Source organism: Motacilla alba, chromosome 6, assembly GCF_015832195.1.
Source record: "Motacilla alba alba isolate MOTALB_02 chromosome 6, Motacilla_alba_V1.0_pri, whole genome shotgun sequence".
NCBI lineage: Eukaryota > Metazoa > Chordata > Aves > Passeriformes > Motacillidae > Motacilla > Motacilla alba.
In genome coordinates, this window is record NC_052021.1 from 17,030,952 (window position 1) to 17,056,040 (window position 25,089).

Consider the following 25,089-nt stretch of genomic DNA (forward strand, 5'->3'; position numbering starts at 1 on the left):
TTCCCTGTAATGAAGCCCTGTGTGACCCGATTACATTCTTTGCTCAGCTGAAAACAACTGGCAGGAGAAGTCTTCTACCTTGAGAGCATGCCCTGATGCAGGAAACTGCCTAGGAACCTTAGACTCAACATCAACTGGGAGAGAGGATTCCTGCTAGAATCCCGAGTTTCTTCCGTGCGCGCTAAGAAATGCCACTTTACAAGTCCTGGTAAGCTCCATTGAGTACCGTCAGACAAGTTTTCTTCACCCCTGCCTTGCACCAAAACAATGTCAGACAGAGGCAAACCCAGTCTATCTGACGAGTTGAATATTTGGTGTCATTATTGAGAAAACTGACTTGTGCCTACTAAATACCAGCAGTGGTGATAGGTTTGTGTGACACGCACACCCGCACTCATGCTTGCAGGTTAAAACTCAGGCAGGTCACCCCGAGTTCACTGAAGACAATGCAGTTGTCACTGCTTTTGATCACTATGAACAAGCTGCCATTAGAGATACTCTGTACTCTTCCAGCTTCTCCCTAGACTCAATACCTATCTTCCAAGAATTCCAGATTTGTTCAGGGGGAAGGAAAAACAAGAAGATTCACAGTGACTTTGGTGGGATGTCCTTTGGGGAATTCTCGAGGGCTGCTGGCTAGCGAGGGTGGCTCAGAAAGCTCTGTTTGCGTAATACTGATTTCTTCTGCATACAACACAGCCCCTGCCCTAATGCGCCTGCTTCTTGCCAGCAACTGTTTGTCTTGAAATGTTACGTTTACCTCAACTGCATGAGCTAAAGCCTCAGCTGATGTAAAACAATCTAGCTCCAGTTTTGAACTTTTTATTGCTATGTGTTGAATTCAATGGAAATTTTTAGTGAAAGATCATACTGAGTTTTACAAAAGTAACTAAAAGCTGTTATTTTCATTTTACAGATGGCAAAACAGCCTTCTAAAGAGTCCGCGCGACCTGCCCAAGTCAGAAAATTAGTATCAGAACTGGTAAGTGAAATCTGATCTTTGAATATGCCATTCCTTGCTCTAAACTACAGGCCGGCCTGCAGCCACTGAAATTGGCCGTATGCTCAATAATATTTCAATGTACAAGTATATTTCACTGGTCCTTATAACGTGAGTCAATGTATGTGTCTTTCCATATGCATTTTTAAAAGCACATCATTACTGGAGACTTTAACTAGGCATCATTAGCCAATTGCTATATCGTGAAAATGGAAACATCTCCCTTAACCATATGCTTAACACTAGAAATTAATGGATACCCAATACCTAAGAGAAGATCGAAAAAGCATCCAGCAGTTTGACTGAGATTATATATCCACTAAACTCTGTTCTCTGCTGCGGGGTATTAGTTAGGTCTGTTCTCAGGAACTCAGGGTCCAAAGTGTATCCAGAAGACTGACTGAACTCTGAAATGCTTTACCTTTGACATGTGTTGGCTAAGAACTAGCTGGGAGTTCCCAGTACTGAACCTGGCCATCCAAGAACTGGGATAGAGGTGAAAATCAGGGGGAGGTTGTTTTGCTTTGCCTTTCTGGACCTCATTCATTAGTCCAAGATATTTCATTAATTTAGGAGAAGCAGGAAATAGTGCTTAAACAACAGTTGCATAACTTTGAGTGCCGTGAAAGTATTCCGTGCCGTGCTCCCCCCGTTCCTAGTAACATACACTGTCTAATTCAGATTTCTCTGGGATGATTATCATCTCATGAAACCTGTGTTCTTAGGTGAACTACATGTTCTGCTAAACAAAGGAAAGTTCTCACTGACATCAGCCTCCAAGTTCATTTTTAAGAGAATGCCACAAGGAGCATATAAATTTAGCAGTGTCTAAATTCACTTGAAACAGTCTAACCTGAAATGACCAAAGAGAACTGGCTTATAGTTATATGATAGATTGGGAAAGTTCGGGCTGGCAGAGTGCTCAAGAAGCAAGATGCTCGAGCAATTTAAAGCATCAATTGTGTACCGAAGAATCAACATCTTCTGTCATTTGCCTGCTTCTCAATTATGTGCGCTGTGTATACGCGTGTGAGTTTACATATATACATGTACATATACACGTTTGTATGTATGTTTATGTGTATACCTAGGCATACACAACTGGTATATACTGCATAGTGCTTAATGTATGAAGTGGGAACAGGAGAGCTGTTGGCTCAGAGATAACTGATCTCGGTTCTGTCACTTCTGGTGCACTTTTGCTTGTTAACTCATATACTCTCTAGATTTTTCCTTTAATTAAAAGAAATCTACTGCATAGCAGAAGACTTTAGTATTTTTTCCTGAATCTTGGCAGGGTAGTTAAGTCACGTTTTTTTCACTAGAACTTGTATCTACCCTTTGTCTACGCGAGTTTGGAATGAAAAAGTTTCTGATAAAACTCAGAACTAAATAACAGGTTGTCCCAAAAGTGTCCTGCCGTTCTTAGTGCAATAGTGACAGACCACTGCAATGTAGGCACACAAAATTTAAAAAAAAAAAAAAAAAAAAGTGTTTAAGTGAGAATTTTAAAACTGAATTGAAGCTGTTGTTATGTAGTCTCACCCAAAGACCTTTACAAATGTTAGACTAATTCTTAGAAAGAAAATAAAAAGTAATTAATACATTTTCAAAAAGTCTTATAATAACCAAAAGTAATTTTTTTCTGTCTACAAGGACATCTCCATTTTTGAAGCACAGCATTCACAGTTTGTCTAGGGATATAGGTGTCTTCTTTTTCCGTAAATGCCTTGCTAATTGCCTTAAGATGTTAAAACGCTCCTGGATGGAGTTCTAACTGTTCTAGACACTGGGTAAAACCAGATTTTGCATTGGAAACTCCACATTTTGCAGAAGTAAGAAGACAGATATTTATTGATGGCTAGGTTTTAAAATTGTCATCTCTTTGAAGGTGCTCAGAGACTAAGTGTTAGATTAACTCCAATTTGTGATTGGTGATCAGATAGATGACAATTTACTGCAGGTAAGGGATTTGCTGTTACAAAGAAACTGTCCAGATTCTGTATGTGAATTTTTATAGTGAGGGAGAGAAAAATGTATATTTAAATTGTGAGCTTCTTTGTGTTTTGTGAGTTCTGTGAGCTGGAGTCATGAAAGTCACTGGAGTGATGAAGCTCACACTACTCTCCACAGCACTAGAATTGGGCCCTAATATACTCAATATTTCCTATTTCACCGCAATTTTTTCTTGTCCTATTCTTGTCTAGGACAAACTTGCAAATTTTGTGACCTGTGTTATGGCTCACTTCCCCACAGATGTGAGTTTTGGGGAGCTTCATACAAAGGTGAACAGTGGGAAGTTCGGTCTGAATTTTTAAAAGGAACGGGAAAAGACTAAATCTTATGAAGCTAAAATGCTCTTGAGCCTTGGGGGCTACACACTCAAATACCATTACCATGGTGGGTCAGCTGAGCCTCTCTAGTTTAATAATACTTAGCAGCTACAAAACACTTGTCCTCAAAGTATTTTATAAGCACAATTTAACAGGCATCTGTTTCCACCTCCTTCTGAGAAAAATTAGTTTTCATTTCCAGTGTGGGGAAACTGAGGTAAAAAAACTCCCAAAACCCCGCCGCAGACTGGTAGCATGGTGGGAGCCAAATCTGGTGCTCAGCTTTCTGCCTGAGACAACACAACCCAGATGTGAGGCACTGGGTCCAGCAAGCATAAGACTGAGACTTCAGAGACTTTTGGATGCCGAGATCCTTTAAGCTATCTGAAGTATAAATTTTTGTTGGGTCTGTACATGCTATTTCTCCAAAGAGCCTATGGCCATTCCTCTGGACTTCCATACCACCAGTTCAATTCCTTGCAGGGACAGATGTCTGTCCTTCCACAGCTGCCTTTGTAAGGTGTCTGAATGTCAAACTGTTATTATTTCAATACCTGACTGAGAGAGTAACAGAGACCTGGAGGTTTTTTAGGAGGGTGTATAATTAGCCGATCAGTATTATGTTACCCTGTTCATAACTTAATAACCATTTTAATACAGATGGCACACACAGGGATAATTTCCTAGGGTAGCCTAGCAGTATATTACAGAGACAGTGTGTCTGAGGGAATCTTTCTTAGCCAAGGTACATTCCACTAGCTAATTCTACCTGCTGTTTTCAAGATGATTTGGGATAATTCCATATCATTTGCAAAATATTAAAACCCATTTATATAGGATGCCAGATTTAGAAATACACAGTCTGAGTTATTAGACATATTTTGATAAATCTGCCATGAAAAGTGCAAGACAAAAAAATACCACTGTGTTTTCCTTGCTATTTATTTTTGCTTCCCTTGCTATAAATACACCAGGTTTTGGTTTTTGTTTTTTTAATCTGGCTGAATTTGTTATATATCAAAAAGGCCAGTATACCGATTTGTGCATTTTATCTATGTAGACATTACAAAAGCCTGCATGCTTATTTACACATACCCTGGGTATATTTATTTGGCTGGGGAGACCATACATTTGGAATTGCTTCCAAAATTTCATGTATTTTTACTCTGCTGGTGAGGTATTTCATGCCTATGTATGTACCTTTTGCAAATGTCTTTGCACGACTCTGTTTCTAGAGGCTGTATTTCTGTGGGCACAGTCAGGGTATCCGTACATACATAACACTTAAACGGTGTAATTACTTTTACTGTGTGCACAAGAGTGTTGTGTTGCCAAAGTGTGAAGATCTGATGTACGTTGTGTTTGAACGTGCAGGCGTGTGAGCAGTCTGAGCGCTTTGACGTCTGTCAGGACTTGATTACATCTATTCCCTTTTCTCCTGCATCGATCCTGGGTTTTTGCCTGTCATATAGCTATTTTTTTCACCTCAAACCTGAGATCAAATCTGGGTTCCTCCAACAACAAAATCAACAAAATCTGCACCCTAGCAGCTGGGGGAGGAAATGGGGAAGGCGGAGGGGGGCAAATGGTTCCTAGTGCGAAATAGATTCTGCTGCTGCCCAGCCTTCTGCGAGATCAGGGATCAGACCGAGGGGGTCGGGGCCACAGGGACCGCCGAGAGCAGCGCTCCCCAGCCGGTTAAAGAACCGCCCGGCAAATTCAGCCGTTCCCTCCGGCTATCGCTGGGGAGTGAGCCGGGGGAATGGGTGCAAGGGAATCCTTCCTCCCGCGCTCAGCGGCTCGCGGCTGTGAGCCCGGCTTGGCAGAAGATGACGGCAGCTTTTCGGCTCAGAGTTCTAATACCCTGGCAAGGCTGGAGGTCATCTACACCCCGGTAGGGGTGTTCGGGGGACACGGGAAACCCCGGGCTCCGCAGCCCGTCACCCTCCAGCCTGAAGAGTACCCAAGCCTTGCGGCAGTGCCGGGCGGCTCGGCGGGAGCTCAGCTGCTCTGGCAGCAGCGCTGCCCCCGGGCCGGGCGGCGGGCACAAGCTGCGGCCCTGCCGCAGCGAGCCCCGGACGGATCCGCGCACCCGCTGCTCGGGGCGGCTGCTGCGGGAACGGGCAGCCGTTCTCCGTCCCGCTGCCCGGGGGTCACGGCGAAGCCAGGGAGCGCCCGCTGGACCGGGCCGGGGACTGGCGGGCTATGCCCACGGGTCCCGCTGCGGACAGGGGACCGGAGAAGGCTGGATGTACCCTGACCGAGGAAGGATTAGGCCGTCCTCGCTGTTGGAAGGGGTTTTATGGGGCCGTAAAGACACGACTGGGCCGCGAGCTGCGGGGTTGCTCTTACCTGTTTATGGAGGAGACGCTGGGGACCGTGTCGTTGTCGCAGATGCCCTCGGCCAATAACCTGTCCCGGATCTCCCAGGCGAACATTGTCGGATTTTGTCTCTTGTACTCGGCGATTTTATCCACTACTTTGGGGGTGGCCACTTTGGGTTTGGAGCCTCCGATCACGCCGGGCTTGATGCTTCCCGTCTCGTAATACCTGCACAAAAGATGGTCAGTGGCCTGCCGTCCTCGAGCACCCGGAGCCCCACTGGCCCTCAGAGCACCCCGCGGACCCCTGCCCCGTGCCCCACCTCGGCTTCGGCCCGCGGGTGCGCGGCCTCGGGCCGTGGCCGCTCGGGCGCTGCATATCGCCGCTCCGCGAGGCGCCGGGCGGCATGACCTGGGGCTAAGGCAATCCCTTCGTCTCTCTAGGGGCTCGCTCTTTTTTTTTTTTTTTTTTTTTTTTTTTGGTTTGGTTTTTCCCTTTTTTCCTTTTTTTTTTTTTTTTTTTCCTTTGGTGTGTGTGTGTGTGTGTGTGCGTGTGTCTGCGCTAGAAGCGAGGGACGCTGCCTCCCCCTTCCCCCGCTTTACATGCACACACTTCTTTAAGGCCCTGGGGTCGGGAAATGAAGCAGAAACCCTCTCCCCGATGCAGCCGTCCGGAGGTGAAGCCCGCCGAACGCGGGATCGGGCCGGGCGGCCGGGAAAGGGGCGTGGGGAACGGGCAGTGGCGGGCTCGCACTCCCCCGCCTGGATCTCCCAGCCGGCCGCTCCCGAATCGGGGCGCTGGCCGAGCTGCGGATGCAGGAGAACGGTTTATCCCGGCCCCGGGGTCCCTCCAAAGGGGGTGCTCGTACAGAGCAGCGCCAGCCCACTCCCCGCTGTCCATTAGCTCTGCTGCCGGCAGCATTTCTGTCCCGGCCTCCGCCGGGCACGGCAGCGCGCGTAGCGCACCGGCGGCTGGGGCACTGCCGCCTGCTCACACCGCTCCGCATCCGAGCGGCCGGGCCGCGGCCCTGGGTCTTCCCGACTATCCCCTAGGGATATTGCACACCTCATTTGGCAATGATCGGTTACCGCGGGCATTTATTTATTTATTTATTTATTTGCCCCGTTGTTTGTTTATTTACCCGTGTATTTGGTAAGGCTGCTTACGGCTTGTTGTGAGTTATGACTTTTTTTTGTTCGTGATGGATTGGGGGTTTTTGGTCGTTCTTTCGTTTTCTTTCTCCCGTTCCTTCTCTTTCCCGCCCTCCCACCCACTCTTCTCGAATTATTTCGTCTTCCCAGGAGTTTTCAAACACCGCCGGTGAGGGAAGGGGGGAGGCGGGGGAGAGACACGTCCTTGCCAGCTGGAGGAGGGGGCCCTGCTCAGCCGCGGGCTCCCACTGTGCGAAGGTGCCGGGGCCGCTCGGGGTCGCGGCGGGGAGAGCCCGGTGCCGCGGGAAGGGCGGAAGGTCATACTGGAGCGGGGAAGGGATGTACGTTTCAGTCTCAGGGGAGGGGAAGGAGCTGCCTCTTTCCTTACCTGCCCAAGATCTTGCTGACACAACCGTGGCTGACCCGCAGCTGCCTGGAAATGTCACAGGGTCGCACCCCCTGGTGAGCCAGCTCTACTATCCTTTGTCTCACCACGTCAGGTAGGGGCCTGCCGTTCACAAACACCCCCCCGAGCTGGTTCACACCCCCGTGCCCTGCTGGGGAAAGAGAAATAAAAAAAACACAACAACCCACGCACACCAGAAACACACCGTTAGTCGTGGATTCTTTACCACTCGCACTGCAAATTCTCGCACTGCAAATTCAGTCATTACAGATGGATGGAGGTGATGGCGGGGGGTCGAGAGTGGGGAACAGGACGTGGGGAAGCGAGAGAAGATAAACAGGGAGGAGAGAAAGGAGCTAAGAACAGGGAGAATGAGAAAATGAGAGAAAGAGATAACAAGAGAAAGAAAGGAAAGAAAGGAAAGAAAGGAAAGGAAGGAAGGAAGGAAAGGAAGGAAGGAAGGAAGGAAGGAAGGAAGGAAGGAAGGAAGGAAGGAAGGAAGGAAGGAAGGAAGGAAGGAAGGAAGGAAGGAAGGAAGGAAGGAAGGAAGGAAGGAAGGAAGGAAGGAAGGAAGGAAGGAAGGAAGGAAGGAAGGAAGGAAGGAAGGAAGGAAGGAAGGAAGGAAGGAAGAAGGAAAAGAAAGAAAGAAAGAAAGAAAGAAAGAAAGAAAGAAAGAAAGAAAGAAAGAAAGAAAGAAAGAAAGAAAGAAAGAAAGAAAGAAAGAAAGAAAGAAAGAAAGAAAGAAAGAAAGAAAGAAAGAAAGAAAGAAAGAAAGAAGAGGAGGAGGAATGATGGAAAGATGGAAAGGGAAGGCAGAATGAATTTTCCCGAGACGGAGGAAGATTGTTCTCCACCTTCCCGTACGCCGCCCTCCCTCCCCGAGCCGCTCTCCTTCTGCGGTCCCGATCGGGATGCCGGAGCGGTGGATTCTCACGGCCATTGTGATGGGCCGAACATGGAAACAGCGCCCGCGCCCGTTCCTCTCCCCAGAGCAGGGCAGCGATGCACTCCCAAACTCCAGAACTCGACCTCTTAGAGGCTCCGGGCGGACTCTGCCGCAGTCCCCCTTCTCTTTAGTCCTGGGCTTTTTCTCTCATTTTCTTTCCAGGATTTTCTATCACGTTGTCAATTACAGTTCCTCGCGAACTCCGCCCTCCCTCACCCCGCGGCATGTCCCCCATGCAAGCAGTCCTATCCCGTTATTTTGGGATGCGAGTTGAAAGGACTCACAGAGAAAAAGAGAAAAGGGAAAAAATGGAGGGAGAGAGAAAGAAAATATTTTGAGTGCCGCATCTGGTGCTCCTTTACAGGCAGACCCTCTCTTTCATTAGCTTTCGATCTTTACAGGAAAAAATTTCCAGAAAAAAAAAATAACAGACTCGTACTGTTCCGGATTTGGTTTTTTGGTTTGTTTTTTTTGTGTGTGTGTGTGTGTTTGTGGTTTTTGGTGGGGTTTTTTTTTTTTGTTTGGTTGGGGTGTTGTGGTTTTTTGTTTTTGTTTTTTGGGGTTTTTTTTGGTTGTGTTTTGTTTTGGTTTTTTTTGGGTTTTTTTTTTTTTTTTCCCCACCACACAAATCTAAGTCAGGGAGAATTTAAATTCTCCATTTTCTTCTGTTCCCCTCTTTCCAGGCAAAAACCTGCTCTCTCTCAGATAGGACTTCTAGGATCGCTTTTTTCTCCCCTATCTGTCTTTCTCCATTTCTAGAAATAACTTGGGGGAAAAAAAAAAAGTATGCACCTGCTAAGAGTGGACACGAGAAACAGAGTGACGGGGATAAAGGGAAATATCTCCTTTTGGGGCGCAGTAAGACAGTTGGTTGTGAATCAAACGTCTACGTTCGAGCCGAGAGCAGTTCGCCGTTGCCAGGGCATGGGGAGATGCCCGCTCGCAGGCGGTACAGCTTCGCGGGCGCTGCTACCTGAGCGTCTCTGTCTCCGGAATATCCAGCTGATATAGCTGTGGAGTGCGCTCTGTATTAAAGCTTTCCTTTCACACAACCCTAACCTCCTGTATTTTCCTCGCCAGGAGACCTTAGTTCGTTTTGCAGTTTGCTGAAAAATGATCTGTTTGTATTTTCGTTGAGGTTTTTTTCTCTCCTGCTTCTGACACTGACTTATTGGCTCTGAACTTAGTGGAAACTCTCATTGCCCTGCGATCGATCCAAGTCCTTTCGTACAAATAGAGTTTTTCCCATCTCCCCCACCCCTTCAGTAACACCTTCACACATCCCCTCCCAGCCCCATCGGCCGGCCGGGGCGCCGGCTGGCTTTCCCGTCGTTCCCCGCTGAACAGGGGTTATGTTTTGCATTCTTTTGTTAGTCTTTTTAAAAACATATTTAGGGTTTCAAAGGGGACGGGGGATATTTATCTTCTTCCACTAAAACCCGCGGGTATATATTGTTGTGTTCTTCCTCCATTTGTTCAGAACCCCTTCTGCACATGTTGCCTCTAAAGTTACAAGATAGCAATTTCTTCGGCAACTCCATGATAAATAATTCAAAGCACCCATTATAACTCGCATTACAAAGTATTAAAGGGCAACAGATGCAAAAAGATTAAAAATTAATAATTCAAATTATTGCAGTCCGGATATTTTTCACACGAGTTTGTTTTGTTCTGCCCCGTGGTTTTCTAAGATTCTTTCTATCGGTCAGATATTTACGTGCATTTATCCGCATGTAAGTGCCGGCATCTGTTTGGGCACAGACTCAGTCGTGCCGCTGTCGCACCGATCGTGTGTGCTGTCTGTATGTCAGGAGCCTGTGCCCGCGTCTGTTTAAATTGCTCAATAATATACAGGTCTGTAGCTCTAGAAATACACTTTAGGAAACGAATCAAATGTTGTTGGGGTCTTTTTGTTTTGTTTAGATTTTATGTTCTTTTGGGGTTTTTCACCCTAATCGGAAGCCAAAAATTGGTCAGGAATGTCCCCGGAGTTTTTAAAAAATCAGCGACAGTGAAATGCCTCTTTCGTCTGCTGACGTGTTTCGGATCGTACTGGAGCCGGAATTACTGACATTGCGTCTGCAAACAGATTGCACCGGTGAAAACTAAAAATAATGTCTGAAGCACGGAGTGTTTGCTGTTAAAGCTCTTTGGAAATCAAACCTCACATTTTAAGCGATGTGTTCTGAAAATCACTTATTAGGAAACAGGCAGTTACCTACATCCGCGTTTGGGGATTTAATCGTGGGTTTGTATTTCTGCACCTTCCTTCTCAAGGCAAAATCGGATTTTTTTTAAAGTTCAAGCATTTCCATTTTCTATCTTTTCGATTTGTGTTTTATGCAGCGGGCAGGGCGTGTCCTCAAAAGTTTCGGTGTCAAAAGTTACAAATTGCTCTTAATTATTCATTTCCTGACACAACATACTCTCAATCTCGGTTTTCTATTTGTATTTTTATTTCTTCAATTTAAATCTCGGAATTATTTTCTCTCCTGCGGTTTAATTAAAATCACTGGAAATTCCTTGTTACAGTCCCTGGTAAAGGAGGCTTTTCACGTTCCTTCGTGCCCCTCTTAAGAAAGCCTTTTAAAATTGAAAATGTAGCACGAATGCCCTTTCCTCTGTATCAGGAATGCGTTTAAAATTCACACCGGGTATCTGGTAAATAAACCAGGAGGGATCGTGAATTCTTGGGAGCCTCCAAAGCCACTTCATCTCCCTGCCTTACAATTGTCCTATTTTTCCCGCAGTCCAACCTTTCGCCAAACGAAAACGACTCACAGAACAGCCACCGACTAACCCGCCATTAATTCGAAACTGGCGTCTTCCCTCTCTGCCACTGAAATCCAAAATCAAAGCAAACAGCATCGCATCGCGGGGAAATCTGGGGGGTTAAAGCCGCGGAGCGTTGCGGGGAGTCCCGGCCCGGCTGGGCACGGACAGGGAAAGGGCCCGTCCCGGGGGCTGACACGAGTCGGAATAAACTCTTGTTGTCTGAGGGGCGATGGAGAAAGTGTATTTGCGGAGCATAGCCCTGGTTCGGAGGGGGCTTTCCTTCGCGCGCTCAGGGCACGCAGCACAGGCACAGCAGCGCTCAGTCCCCTGCCTTCGGGCTGGGGGTCCTGGCCCCCGCCCCGCTGCCGGCGCGGAGCTCTGCTCCCCTCAGCTCGGGGCTGCCCGGCATCCTTGCTCTGCTGCTCGGGCCGGCAGTGCCCGTCCTGCCTTCTGAACGCCTCTCTAAGCCCGCTATCGGCCAGGGTGAAAAGGTGGACCTGGAGGAGGATCAGGTGAGGAAGGATGGCTGGGGAAGGAAGAATGAAAGGATGAGAAAGGGACAGCAGCGGAAGGAGCCGGGCTCCAGTACTCACGGTGCATTGCTGAGAAGGGGTCTGCTTTGCAGTGCATATCCATGGGGAGGCAAAGGAAGGGGAAGAAATCGGCTGAAGCCGCCGTGTCGCCTCTAAAACTCAACTTCAAGACTTAGGGGAGAAAAAAATTGAAAAAAAAAAAAAAAAGAAAAACAAAACAAAACAAAAAAAGCACAGGAGGAGAGGAGAGGAGGGGAGCGGCGGGATGCGCTGGGCCCCCGGCCCGGCGGAGCGGGCAGCGAAGTACTTTCCGGGGGGCGGAAGGGCTGCGCCGGCCTTGGGGGAGTCAGCAGAGTCCGTGAGAGCGAGGGACTGGCGGCGCCGGGGGGCAGGTGGGTGTCATGGCTGGGAGGGCTCAGAGCATCCCCGGCGGCGGGGAGGGGGTGCCGGAGCAAGGTGCGGCCGGCGGCCAGGCGGCAGAAGGCGCAGGAGGACGCGGCTCTCCCTCCTCCTCCTCCCGCGGTCCGGGGCTAGTTCATTTAAGTTCAAAGCAGAGTAGCAATCCCCGGGAAAGCGGCGAGCGGCGGGCGGGCGCGACCCCTCCTCTCGGCCGGGCGGCGGATCCGGCGCCCGGCGGACTTTCGCCCGAGGTGGGAAGTGCTTGCGAGAAGCCGGGGCCGGAGACTGGAGCCTCCGCTCCCGGTGTGTGTCTCTCTAAAAGCCGCAGCGCCCTCAGCCCCCCGCCCGCCTCCCCGGAGATGGATGACTTGTCAGACAAAGGCAATAGATTCCGACACTCTCTGATTCGCCAGCGCGCCGAGCCGAGCGCGGCCAGGAGAGGAGAGGGGAGAGGAGAGGAGAGAGAGGAGGGCCGGGCCGGCGGCGCTCGGCGCGGGGGGGGGCCGCTGCCTGCGGGACCGGCGGCGGGGGAGCCCCGGCCGCGCTCTCCGGAGCGCCCCGGGCCGTGCGTGTGCGGGGCAGAGGCGCCGCTGCCCGGCCCGCGGGAACGGACGTGAGCCCCGCTTTGTTGTCACTTGCGGCCCAGGATCCTTAACTCCCTTATTTAACACAAGCACACACGCCTTGCTAGTTTCACCTCCCTTGTCACGCTCCGGGTTTTTTACCGGAGACTTTACTCGGTGTAAAGCGGGACAGGAGGGGGATTCGATACACATCAAGGCTTCCGTGGTGGGCGGCTTAGTGTGGGAGAAAGAAAGAAAGGAGGTGAGGGGGAGAGAAGAAGGAAAAGAAAAAGGAGAGAGACAGAAAGAGAGGAATGTATGAAGAAGGGAAAAAAAAAGAATAGAAGCCAGACAGAGAGAAAGAAAGAACGAGACAGGAGAACGAAAGAGCAAGCAAGCTTCTTGCACTTCTTTAAACTAAGAGATTAGGCCTATTTCAGTCATTGCAAAGTTTTCCCTCACATGCATTGGGGAAATAACAGCAAATCCAAACCCACACTCTCACACTTTCCACATCTCTGCTGATTCTCCCTCTCGCTCTCTCACTCTCTCTTCTTTTTTTTTTTTTTTTCTTTTTTTTTCTTTTTTTTTTTTTAATGTTAGAGTGGGATTTTAAAATTATTTTACAAATAAGTCTACTGCTTAAATAGACATGGCTTTGACCTAGCAGAGAAATACAGAGCAAGTAAGAAGCACCTTCTTAGGGTAATAACTAGGCGCAAAAATGCAAGACGGAAATTGCTGTGAGCTCAATTTTGATTTTCAGACTTGAGAGTTAACCATCACCTGAAATATACTTCCTTCTCTTTTCTTCCTTCATTCTTCCCCATCCCTCTGCTTATCTGTCACAAAACAGCCCCCCCTTTTTTTCCCTAACCGCTTTAAGTAAAGAATGTCTGAGAGATCTTTATGAAATATTTTCCATTGTCTCATAAATCATTTTGTCACTTCAGCTGATGTTTTATCTTTCTCTCTCCTCTCTCTCTTTCCCTTGTGTGCAAAAAAAGGGATGATCTGGTAAAGAAAATTTTTTTGTTACACCACGGGGATTACATAGAAGTGAGTCCTCGGTGACTGCGGGGCTGAGCTGCGGACAGGCGCGGCTGAGGCGGCCCTGCCCGCCCCTGCCAGCAGCTCCTTCCCGCGGCAGCACCTGCACAGGGCGAATTTTCCACGGGACTGGGGGGCTCTGCGCTGCCCGCTCAGGATCTGCGCTGCCGCCCGCCTGGCGAAGGCAAAGGCACCGCTCCGTCTCTCCCAGGGAACTCCCGCCGCACGCCAAACTAAGGGCGGCCGCTGCTTCCCGCGGGCTGCCCCGCTGCCGGGCCAGGGTGCCCTGCTCACCGTGGACGCGCCGTGGCTCTGACCCGCCGGCCGCAGCTCGCCCACCCGCCAGGTCCCGCATCAGCCCTCCCGGCCCCGGCCCCGGCCCGGCCGCGGCGGGACCGCCCCGCGCAGCGTCTGAGGGGGCGGCCGGGCTCAGGTGCGGCGCGGCGGCGCTCCCCGCCGCGGCCTCTAGATGGAGCCCTCCGGTCGCTTGGCAGGGCCGACAGGAGCCGGCGGCGGGCCCGGCAGGATGCCCGGCAAGGCACGGCCCGGCCCGGCCCGGCCCGGCACGGCACGGCACGGCACGGCACGGCACGGCACGGCACGGCACGGCACGGCCCGGTACGGTACGGCACGGCCCGGCCCGGCAAGGCACGGCACGGCACGGCCCGGCCCGGCACGGCCCGGCACGGCACGGCACGGCACGGCACGGCACGGCACGGCACGGCACGGCACGGCCCGGCACGGCCCGGCCCGGCCCGGCCCGGCACGGCACGGCACGGCACGGCACGGCACGGCACGGCCCGGCACGGCACGGCACGGCACGGCACGGCACGGCACGGTCCGTGCGCATCTATCGGTGGGACAACAGTGGCTGTCGAGTCCCACCGGCAGCAGAGTCTCCTGTTCACGGCGGGGCCGGGAGCCCGCTTATCGCCGCTGCCGGGAACCCCTCCCGCCACTCGGCGCCTCCCGCGCTGCCCGTGGCTGGAAACGGCCCTTTCATAACTCTGCGTCACCGACCGGTCTCGGTCGCTTTTGGTCTTCCAGCAGTCGCCCCCGGCCTTACTCCCTTCCGCCCCAGGCCCCCCGATTGCCCCGCGCGCTCGGGGCCGTGCTCAGGCACACAGCCGAGCCCGAAGGCGGAGCGGGTGGTGCGGGCAGGAGCCCCTGGCAATGCCGGGTGCAAGGGAGCTCCCTGCGCCTGCACTAATACTTGGCTAGTTCATGGACCCTGTCTCAGAGATGCTCTGAGCCTTTGTAACTGACGATTGTACGGTGAGGAGATAACAGCTCGGTGGTGGTCTGGGGCAGCCGGCGAGTCCCAAACCTCTTCCCGATAATGTTTTTTGCCTTAGTTCCTTCACTATTTCCCCATATCACCGAGAAGAAAGACAGGAGTAGCAGGCTCGAGAAATACAAAAAAACCAGCACACTGCAACATGAAGCCTGAATCCCATGCACGGAGGTACCCCGAGTAAACCGGGGAGCCCTGAGCCTGGTAGAACAAGACAGCTTCCTGAGGAGAGGAAGGGAAGGAAGGGAAGGGAAGGGAAGGGAAGGGAAGGGAAGGGAAGGGAAGGGAAGGGAAGGGAAGGGAAGGGAAGGGAAGGGAAGGGAAGGGAAGGGAAGGGAAGGGAAGGGAAGGGAAGGGAAGGGAAGGGAAGGGAAGGGAAGGGAAGGGAAGGGAAGGTTCTCCGTTTGCTGTCCCCTTCCCCCACCACACGTACCACAATATCACCTGGTGCCCCTTCCCACACTGGACTTCCTAGAAGTATTGCTTTGTCAACATTTAAATCCACTGAACAGTTTCTGCCAACCAAAATTAAAAAGACCGGGCTGTCTGTGCGTCCCCGGGCACTGCCGTGTGCCCTGAGGGACCGGGCGAGGCCAAGACCACGGGCCTCTTTCCATTCCCATAGCTTCCCATCTATTCCACTTCACGAGCCCTGTGTGCTTATTTCCCTCTCCCACTTTAGATTAATATTTTCTTTTTTTCTAATCTCTTTGCTTTGCTTTGCCTTGCTTTTCCTTTTTTATCTCCTGCTTTTATTTCTTCTTCTCAAAGAGAATCTGAGGATCTCCCCCTTCTTCTCTAACCCAGCCTTCCCCCCCCCCCCCCCCCCCGCCTTCCCCCAAGCTAGAAACATTTACACTTCAAAAGAGACGGCCGCCTCTCTGCGGAAATTTCAAGAAAAATAAACTTTTGGGGGAGTTGCAATGATAGCTATCTTTCGATCTGCTTCATTAGCCGGCTTTCTCCATCTGATCAAGTCGAAATCTTCTCCATTGATCCTGTTTCCCACCCTTGGTTCCAATACACATAACCTCGAGGGTCCTGTCAGCTTCCCTTCGAAGTCATTTAAGTTCTCCCGAGCCGCCTTGGCTTCCCTAGCTTGCCGCCTCGCCTTGTCCCTGGGAGCCAGGTTCTACAGACACTGCTCTCGGAAACTGCTCCCCCTGCTCCTCTCTCCGCTCGGGAAGGGCGCTGTGCCCAGGAACAATAGGGGTCGGGCGGAGCGGGGAGCCCCTCGGAGGGCTCAGGCCTGGAGCAAACGGTTGTGCCTGCAATCGCAGCTGGCTCCAGAGCCAGGACTTGCGCCCACGATGGTTCCCTATTTTCTACGGGTTGTCTGTAGCCAGTTATGCTGGAACACAGCTAAACGCGACCTATGGCCATAGGATGCAGGACCGTGTGCTGCAGAGGTAGAAGTTTTGGATTTGTACACCATGGAGATGCTGCTAAGTTCTGGGCTCCACACCCTGCCTGTCTTCTTCCTCTTGTCAAGTGCACAAACACAGCCTAAACGTTGGTAGTTTGGAGGTGATTTAGTGCAACCCTTAATATTCTCAGCACCATATTTAAGAATTCACAGAATAAATCTACGCTGACTGTCTAGGTGTGTTTTTCTGACACATAGCTTCTGCCTCAACTAAGTTAACTTTCACCCTGAGAAAGTCGGTGGCATAATCCCTGTCTGAGAAAAGATAGAGGAAAAAAATAACACACCCCCCCACCCAAAGATGTGAGCATTTAAGGGAAGGAGTCGATATGTGTGTGTCAGAGGGATCTTCAAGGAAGGGGACGCTTTGATAAAACATTCCTGGATGACTTTTTGGGTGCTTTGTCTGAGGACAAGATGATTTCTGGCCTGAGATTTCTTGCTGCCTCTCGCCAACGAGCCCCCAGATGAGAGGGGTATCCACATCTTCGCTGTATGGGCGCTGTGTCTGATCGTACCGGAGGGGAGCGGCTCATGGGGCAGGGCGGAGGTGCGTGGAGACATGGAAACAGGACCGAAGTTGTGGGAAATTTCCGAAGGGTGCTAGGGCCGGGCAGGGCCGGGCAGAGCCGAGCAGGGTGGGGGGAGGCAGCCAGCGTCCAGCTGCTCCTCCCTGTGCCCCCAGCCGCTCTGCCCAGAAGACCCGAGATTGCTCTTGGTGGCCGAGTTTAACAAATAAACATGAAGTTATGTTTTAAACGAACAATTAATAAGAAAGAGGGCGCGAAAAGAATAAAAGAGCCCCATCCTTCCCCTCCCCCTGTGTCTCCGAGCCCCTCTTCCCCTCTCTCTCTTTCTCCCCCTCTAAGCACCTCTGGTCACGTTGGAGGATGAGTTTTTGGAGAGCTTCTGGTACAATATGGAGCACCACGGGCTGCAATTTCACACTCCACAGCACATTCCCCCTAAAGCTACTTTCTTTTTTTTCCCATCTAAGACCCCCTCATGTCTCCCCCTCTCTCTTTCTCTAGCTCTTTTGTGAGCCATGGGTGGGTTGCATGTCTGGGGGACGCCGGGGCCGCGAGGAGGCCGGCGGCCGGGCCCTGCCAGCGGGGCGGGTGCGTGTGTACCGGGGGGGCTGCGCTCCCCCCTCGCCCTGCCTGCTGCTGGCTTTTCCCTTCTCTGCATTTGTTTGCCCTGAATGGTAATAGCCCACGTGTGCTGCTCTTTATTCAGTCACCGACACTTTAACCTCTCCTCTTTACAAGAGAGCGTTTGCCACAAAAACGAGACAAGCCGAAGACCTTTTGCAGCCTCATTGAGGGGAAAAAAGGGAATAAAAAGGAAAGGGGAAAAAAAAAAAAAAAGAAAAAAAAAAAAGAAAGGGGGGGGGGCGGGGAGAGCCAACAATGTGAAGAGACACTTCTGCAACAAAGCCGCCTCTCAGCGCACCGGGACGGCCGGAGCTGGGGCGAGTCTCCAAGCCTCCCGGGCCACAGACATATGGAGACAGGGGCGGCCTCATCACAGCTCGCCCCAGCCTGCCCCTTCCCACCCTAAGCAGGCAGGCAGGGAGTGGGCACACGTCTCCCAGCACCGAACTGGGCTCTCGGTCCATTCCTCCTCCCGAACATCGCGCCCAGTGCGGGCTGGAGGAGCCCCCGCTGCAAGTGGGGTCCCCAGACCTGTTTCCCGTCGAGGCGGCCTCCACGGCCGACTGCGCTCGCTCACTACAAAACTCCTGCCACCGATCTCTCCGTTTGTCTGTCCCGCTGCCCCAGAGCCTCTTTGGTCGTCTGCCTGATCATTTCTTTGCCCCGGAGCGGCGGAGCGGGGGAGAGGGAAGGGGGTTTCGTGTTGCTCCTCTGACCCAAAAACGAACTGGCCCAGATGTGAACCCTGCCTCTTTCGTGACAGGAGACTGAGCCACCGGCAAGGCCCAGCTGTCTCTTGCCTTTGCCCTGGGCTGCCTCTGGGGTAGAGGCGTGGGAGCCCCCTCTACTGCCTTCTCCCCCACCACGCTGGAGATGTCTTTTTTTTTTTTTTTTTTTTTTTTGTCCTGTAATTTCTCCATAAAACTCCCGATGAGTGAATTAGACGCTTATTAAAGTCTCCTTTTAATCAGCAGTAGTGGGAGATCCTCCCTCCCTCTATCTGCCCGTCCAAGGTTAGTTTGCCTCAGGGCGATTTGCAAATGTTAGGATTTACAGTTATCACACGCAAAAACATTTATATAACCCCTAACTATAATACACCCATAAAAACGGGGAGGCAGCGAAAACTGCTGCGGATCAGCGAAAAACCCTATGGCTTGCCCATTAAAGTCCCCGGAAAGGGTAATTCCAGCAGTCAGAGGGGCCAAAGTGTGGTAATGACTGCCTGGGATTCGCATCTCCAAAAATGATCGCACAGAAAGACCCGCCGGGGAGAGGGGCGACTGCTTCGCTCCACTCCCTCCGCAGGGCCGACGGGGGAAGTTGGAAGCAGACTTCTTCACACATGCACTGAAGTGATAGATATGCCTCGAGAGTGACTTCCTTCCTTCCTTCCTTCCTTCCTTCCTTCCTTCCTTCCTTCCTTCCTTCCTTCCTTCCTTCCTTCCTTCCTTCCTTCCTTCCTTCCTTCCTTCCTTCCTTCCTTCCTTCCTTCCTTCCTTCCTTCCTTCCTTCCTTCCTTCCTTCCTTCCTTCCTTCCTTCCTTCCTTCCTTCCTTCCTTCCTTCCTTCCTTCCTTCCTTCCTTCCTTCCTTCCTTCCTTCCTTTCCTTCCCTCCACCTTTCCTTTCCTTTCCTTTCCTTTCCTTTCCTTTCCTTTCCTTTCCTTTCCTTTCCTTTCCTTTCCTTTCCTTTCCTTTCCTTTCCTTTCCTTTTTCCTTTCCTTTTCCTTTCCTTTCCTTTCCTTTCCTTTCCTTTCCTTTCCTTTCCTTTCCTTTCCTTTCCTTTCCTTTCCTTTCCTTTCCTTTCCTTTCCTTTCCTTTCCTTTCCTTTCCTTTCCTTTCCTTTCCTTTCCTTTCCTTTCCTTTCCTTTCCTTTCCTTTCCTGCCAAGCTGAGCCCGAACAATTTCTGTACACACACAAATCCACCTCCCCAGAGAAAGTTGCCGCCGTTGCGTTTCTGGCAGTGGTTCCCAAGCCCTGTTGTGAGCCCTGCTTCTGCCCCCGCTTCCCTCCGCCACGGACGGCTCTCCGGTCGGATGGGATGCGCCGGGAGCTGGGTCGGGGAAGGCAGGCTCATTTCCACCGCTAAACAAAGGCTGGAAACGCACCAACAAAGGACCTGGCGCGGCCCCTCCGCCCCGTGCGAGAGCCGCAGGTGAGGGCTGGGGCTTGCCCGGCCGGGCGCGGGGGGTCCTGCTTGCGGAGCAGTGCTTGAATCGGCGGCGGGGGGAAAGATGCGAGTCTGCAGGGCTTCAGGAGAAACTGGTCGTAAGTTGGTGGGGAAACTTTCTTCCCCCTACCCCTCTTTGTGGGAAAGCCGGGAAAACGGGCGAATTTAGCTCTCTCTCCTCCTGTGCCATTGGCAAAGACGGGCTCGCTCCTTCCCTTCCCCTCGGGCCGCCAAAGCTCAAGTTAGGCGCCTAATTAAAAAAAGTGGCAGGAAGACTCATGCCTCTTTAACATCAGCTGTTAATGGCCTCGGAGTTTACTGCCTCTGAGGAGGAAGACACAGAGGGACAGGCAGAGGGATGAAGTGTGCGGGGAAACGGAGGGGCTGAAAGAAGTGGGGGGGTCTCTCAGCGTAGTGGAGGAAGAGAAAGAGAGATTAAAGGAAGGGTGGGGGAAATAGAGAATTCTAACTTATGAAAAGGAACTGGAAGGTGGAGGGGGCGGGGAAGAACTGAACTGTGAGCCGACACTAAATCCCTCCAGTTTCCCTGGCTGCCTCATCTGGGCAGCTCCTGCGGGATGAGGAGTCAGGGAGCAACTCTGCGGGCGCGGGAGAGTGGCACGCAGAGAGGAGAGAGGACGAGCGGATCCGGGATGGAGGGACGGACAGAGGGAGGGAGGTTTTCCGAGCGCGGAGCGTTGTTCCCGGGTGCCTGCCTTTCCTTCTCCTCACTCGGACCCCGGTACTTCCCTCCTTCCTCTCTTCTCTGAGGTTTGCAAACCAAACGTCACCAATCAATACGAACCCTGGCTCTGTGGGTGCATGTGTGCGTGCGTGTGCGTGTGTGAGCGTGGTTGTTGATCCTGACCTGCTGGACTTCAAAAATCTGCCTCTTCTGACTCCCTCCTAGCCTGTAAGTTCAGAATTACAACCTTCTACATCTCTGCAAACTTTTATTTGTCGGAGAAATCCTTTCTCTAGGAGAAATTGTCACCGTGTGAACGGCTGATTTCTGACACATTTTTCTTTACCCCCTCCCCCAGCGTGGGGAAAAATATCTCCCGTGGACGTCTTTAAACTGTGCACAATCCATAACTTTGGCAATGTATATGTAGTGTTATTTCTGCAAGGCAGTTTTCCAGGGTTAGGGGAGGTGGTTGCATTCTGCTAAATGGATCCTTTGTGGTGAGTGCAGATTTATGCCCAGTTTTGATTTATAATTAAATTAGCTTCTAATTTGCAATATGTGCGTCTGTGTTTAAAATGTATCTAATCTGTGAAATTGAGGACTGGGGCACTTTAAATGAAAATCTACCTTTCGCCTCAAGGGTTTCTTTATGAAGGGATAGCCGGGAGGGCAGCGTGCAGCGGGAAAGTGAGGCTGCAATTTCCATTAGGAGATGTCAATCAATCTTTCTTTTCAATACATCAATTAATAAATCCGATTGGTGCTGCTGGCTGCTCCCCCCCCGCCCCCGAGGCACTCTTTTTTGGCCGGATGGGGAAGTGTGAGGGGAAGACAAACTTTGGCAGGGAAGTCCCCGCAGGCAGAGCCCGACCCGACCCGCCCTCCCCCCTCCCCTTCTCCCCCGCTCCGGCCCTGCGCGGGGCTCCGGGACCGGCTCCAGCCTCGGCGCGGCGCTGGGGGCGGCAGGCGAAGCCGGCGGGACTCCCTCCGTCGGCTCTCGGGGTTTGGCAGAACTAAATTGACACAACTTGGTGAGATACGGTCAATTTTTTCGCCCTGATAGCGGGGGTGTGCACACGCGGTTAGATCTGGGCCCGGGACCCCCCGTCTTAGTTGATTTATATTTAGGCTTCACTTATTTAGGCGGCCCTCCCCCACCGTCCCAGCCCACGCAGCTCTAACCCGGGCAATGGTATCATCGGTTTCATTGGTTATTTTTCAATGGAACCGCAGCCCCTTGCTTTAATTTTTCACAATTAAAAAGCGGCCGGGATGGCGGGGAACTCCTCCAGCCTGACAGCTCGCCCTAGCTCTCCCTGCTGTTAGCGTATGCTCCACACCTACAAATAACCGCGGAATTGGGGAAAGGGGGTATTTATTACTCTTTTTTTTTTTTTTTTTTTTTTTTTTTTTTTTTTTTTTTTTTTTTTTTACGGGCAAATGCAGTTATGCCTCTAATTTAGCAATTACACCGATTCTCCTTTATTTTCAAGTGGCGCTGGTCGTTCAGCAGAATGTCACTGTGGTGGGCAGGCGGGTAGAAGCCCGAGGACAGCCCGGCGCAGGAATGCCGGAGCCCACTTGGGGAAAGTTGGCCTGGCAGGGACAGGGCAGGTGTGGGGAAGGGGGACAGCGCCAGGACAGGGCGGCACCGAGGGTCTCCCGTTGGGTCTCTGCTATTAGAGCTTCGCAGTCAGGAAAACCGGACAACGAAACTAATTCAATGTGTCGCCTCTCCCTGACAGAACACACACAGTATTTTATAGACATCCGGCTACAGAGAGGGCTGACTTTCCTGAACCCACGACCAATGTAAATAAGATGCTCAGAAGGAGGAGAACATCCTCAAACTACTCCGTTGTCATCGTCATCATCATCATGTCCGTTTGATTTAAAAACAGCACGATAGGGAGCACGCTCTCACTGAACGTTGTCTCCTCAGCTTTCTTTTTTTCCTCCCAATCACACGGCTTTGTACCCTCAGATTTGCGGGCTACTGCTGCCGGTTTGAGTTCCTCGACACTAGCTGCGTTTTGCGTGTCTCCTGCGAGAGGGGGAACTCTGGGTGAACAGAGGGCTGCGAGCGGGAACACGGGGGCTACGGGGCTGAACTTCGGGAAGGAATAAAGTAAAAAGAAGAGAGAGACAGAATGAGAGAGTCTCCCAGGCAGCTCGATCCCATTAGCTCCGTCCTTGGGTTGCATATTTATACGGTCTAGGAGGTGAACAGATGGACTATCAATTTAATTCCATCTTCAACACCATCAGAGATTGATTTTCTACTCGCTTTTAATTTTGCCATAATTAATTAGATCATTACAACTGTTTTCTATTGATCTCCCTATTTAAACCTCAGATGCAAAGGGACTTCGGCAGATCCTTTAAAAACACAGAAGGGAAAAGGAACAGAGGGGTTTGCAAACTTTCTGAAGGTTTTTTCCAGTTTTGACTTAGAAGATTTTCGGTGCAGAATAGCAAAAATCTGCCTATGTGGCCTTTTCTTTTAGGAGGCCCTTTTCGTTGCCTTTGTAATTTTCTTTCATGTTTGGTGATTCTTTGTCATATTTATATATAGTATACAGCATATATAATAGATTTAATTGGTTCGATTATGAAAACATAAGCTTGCACGTGTATATGCATATATATATATATTCACACACAACGTGTTTAAAATTGAGATTTACAGAGGTGGTGTACACACATTTATATGTGGGGAAACTATCGATTGAAGAGATGTGGTTTTCTGAAGGGCGAATATTTTTATTTGCCTCCCGTACGTGTCTCTCTGTGCACTTGAATCCCTCTCTAGGTGGGGGATATTTCACCCTCCGACTCCATCAGAAATGACAAAAGAAAGCCAGCGCTGTTAGCTCCGGTTCCTAGCCTCGGTTCCCAGCGCTCGCCGCAGCCTTTCTTTTCCAAGCCTACCCTGCAGCAAACGACTGGCAGCCGGGACAGCAGCTCGGCTCTGTGCTGACAGTCCGTGAGGTTTGTATTTTAAACCTCAATGTTCTTCCCCACCCCCCCCCCAAAAAAAAAATCCCTTAATTAAAAGCTCTGTTTATATACTTAATTTGAGGGAACCAAACCGCGTAATTGTGCTTTTACCGCGAGCGGCAGCGCCGAGGAAAACCTCTCCGGCGGGGTTTGTTTGAAGCTTTGTTTGCAAATCATAAAAATACTGACTGGGAGACGGGGGCGATCCGGAGACGCGTCCGTCGGCGGAGCAGGTTTGGGGGGCTCAGAGGCAGCCCCCGCTCGGGGGCGAGGCAGTGCCGGCCCCGACCGCCTCAGCCCCGCGCTTCGCCCCCGCAGAGCCCGGGCAAGGCGCTGGGCTGCCCGAGGGGCCCGAGGCGGGAACCACGCAGATCCAGAGCCAGCACGGCGAGCAAAGTTTCCCGAGGTGGGGAGGGAGTCGGTGAAGGAAGAGTTTAAGCAATGCCCTGAACTGTCTGCGGACGGGAGACACCTCCAGGACTGGGGCAAATAGACAAAGGCCGGCGGAGGGGGCAGGCTCGGCCTCCCGGGGTGCCTGGAGGGCGGCGAGGCACAGCGCCCGGGGCCGCTGGCGGTCGGACCGGGTTGGGAGGGAAGGGACCGGGGCGCGGCCCGGCTCTCGCTCGCGTCGGGGGGCTCCGCTGCGGGTCCTTGCCGAGCTGCCACCATAAATACGGTGGGAACCCAGCCCTTTTAAGGGGTGCTGGAGCGGACACCCGTAAGGGAAAGGGGTGTTTTTCAGGTGAGATAGCAAATATTAGAGGGAGATCTGGCAAGGTGAGGAGGGTGTGCGTGGAGGAGAGCAGAAGCAGGCTGCCTCCTGCCAAAGGAGGGAGTTGGGGGTGACGGTCTCATCCCTCCCTGCTGAATATTCAGCGCCCCCCCCGCCTTACCTGCTCTCCCTGAGCTCTGAGCCATGGCTCCTCTGCCTAATGGCCCGTCTCCCCGGGACGGCTGCAAGCCAGTAGATCCGCCGCGGCCTTTTCTTCGCTTCTCTCCTCCCCGCTTGGGTGTCTTGCTTTCCCCCGCTGACTTTCGAGATCTAGGCGCAACCACCCAAAACTAAACGGTTTAGATAACAACACACACACACCAGAGCACCACCACCACCACCAAAAAAAAAAAAAAAAAAAAAAAAAAAGCCAGCCACAGAGAAAGAAACGCCGCTCTACTGAGCCGGGGCAGGCTAAAAGGAGGGGAAAATAAATAACAATCAAAGCAAATGCAGCGCTGCTGCTTATAAAATTGGAGAGGGGCTCACCTGCTCCAGTCTACCAGGGCTGTGCAGCCAGGGAGGAAAGGGCTGGGGGGGTCCCGCGGGGATCCTGCGGGAGGGGGGACAACGCCTGGACTTTGAATCTGCTTCCCCTTGCCCCCCTCCTTCAAGCTGGCTACCTGTAGGGAAGTCTTGTTGCAACAGCAGATTAATTTGTTGTCTTATTACCATAAAAATGTGCTCGGAGAGGGGCTGGCAAGAGAGAGGGGGACGCGGGACAGAGGAGGAACTTCCTCCAAGTTGAAAAGGGAGGCGGTGGGCTCAGGCTGAGGGGGGGAGCGCGTCGGGGACGGGCGGGGAATTGGTCTGGATGGTGGCGCAGCCCACCCGGGAGCCGGTAGCTCTCGGCTCGGGGTCCGGGCAGACTCCAGTCGGGGTGGCGGGGGATGGGGATTCCGCCGTTTAGTTTGGAGGAGACAGAAGACACTCCTGCGAAGTCTACTTCTGTGAGCTCCTAGCTTTTTGCCTCTGAGAGATTATTTATCCGTCCGTCCATCCATCCATCCATCCATCCATCCATCCATCCATCCATCCATCCATCCATCCATCCATTTATCTGTCCACTCGTCTCTTGTCTTGCTCTTACGACCACGTTTTGGTAA

At 51.8% G+C, this 25,089-nt stretch overlaps 1 protein-coding gene across 11 annotated transcripts in view; it reads right to left on the bottom strand.

Moving 5' to 3' along the window:
* Positions 1–24,682, bottom strand: part of PAX2 (paired box 2) — a 101,916-nt gene extending 77,234 nt beyond the window's left edge. For 5 of the 11 annotated variants that reach the window (XM_038140493.1, XM_038140492.1, XM_038140488.1 and 2 more), the window contains exons 1-3: positions 11,527–11,637; positions 7,195–7,363; positions 5,686–5,883 (exon numbers count right to left, since the gene is read on the bottom strand). In XM_038140493.1, coding sequence (XP_037996421.1) covers positions 5,686–5,883; positions 7,195–7,363; positions 11,527–11,569 — 410 coding nt within the window. In that variant the 5' untranslated portion in view covers positions 11,570–11,637. Of the gene's footprint in view, positions 1–5,685; positions 5,884–7,194; positions 7,364–11,526; positions 11,638–24,104; positions 24,254–24,472 lie in introns of those variants that run through there. The other 6 variants (XM_038140487.1, XM_038140497.1, XM_038140494.1 and 3 more) reach the window with 6 other exon arrangements.
* Positions 24,683–25,089: the final 407 nt, after the last annotated feature.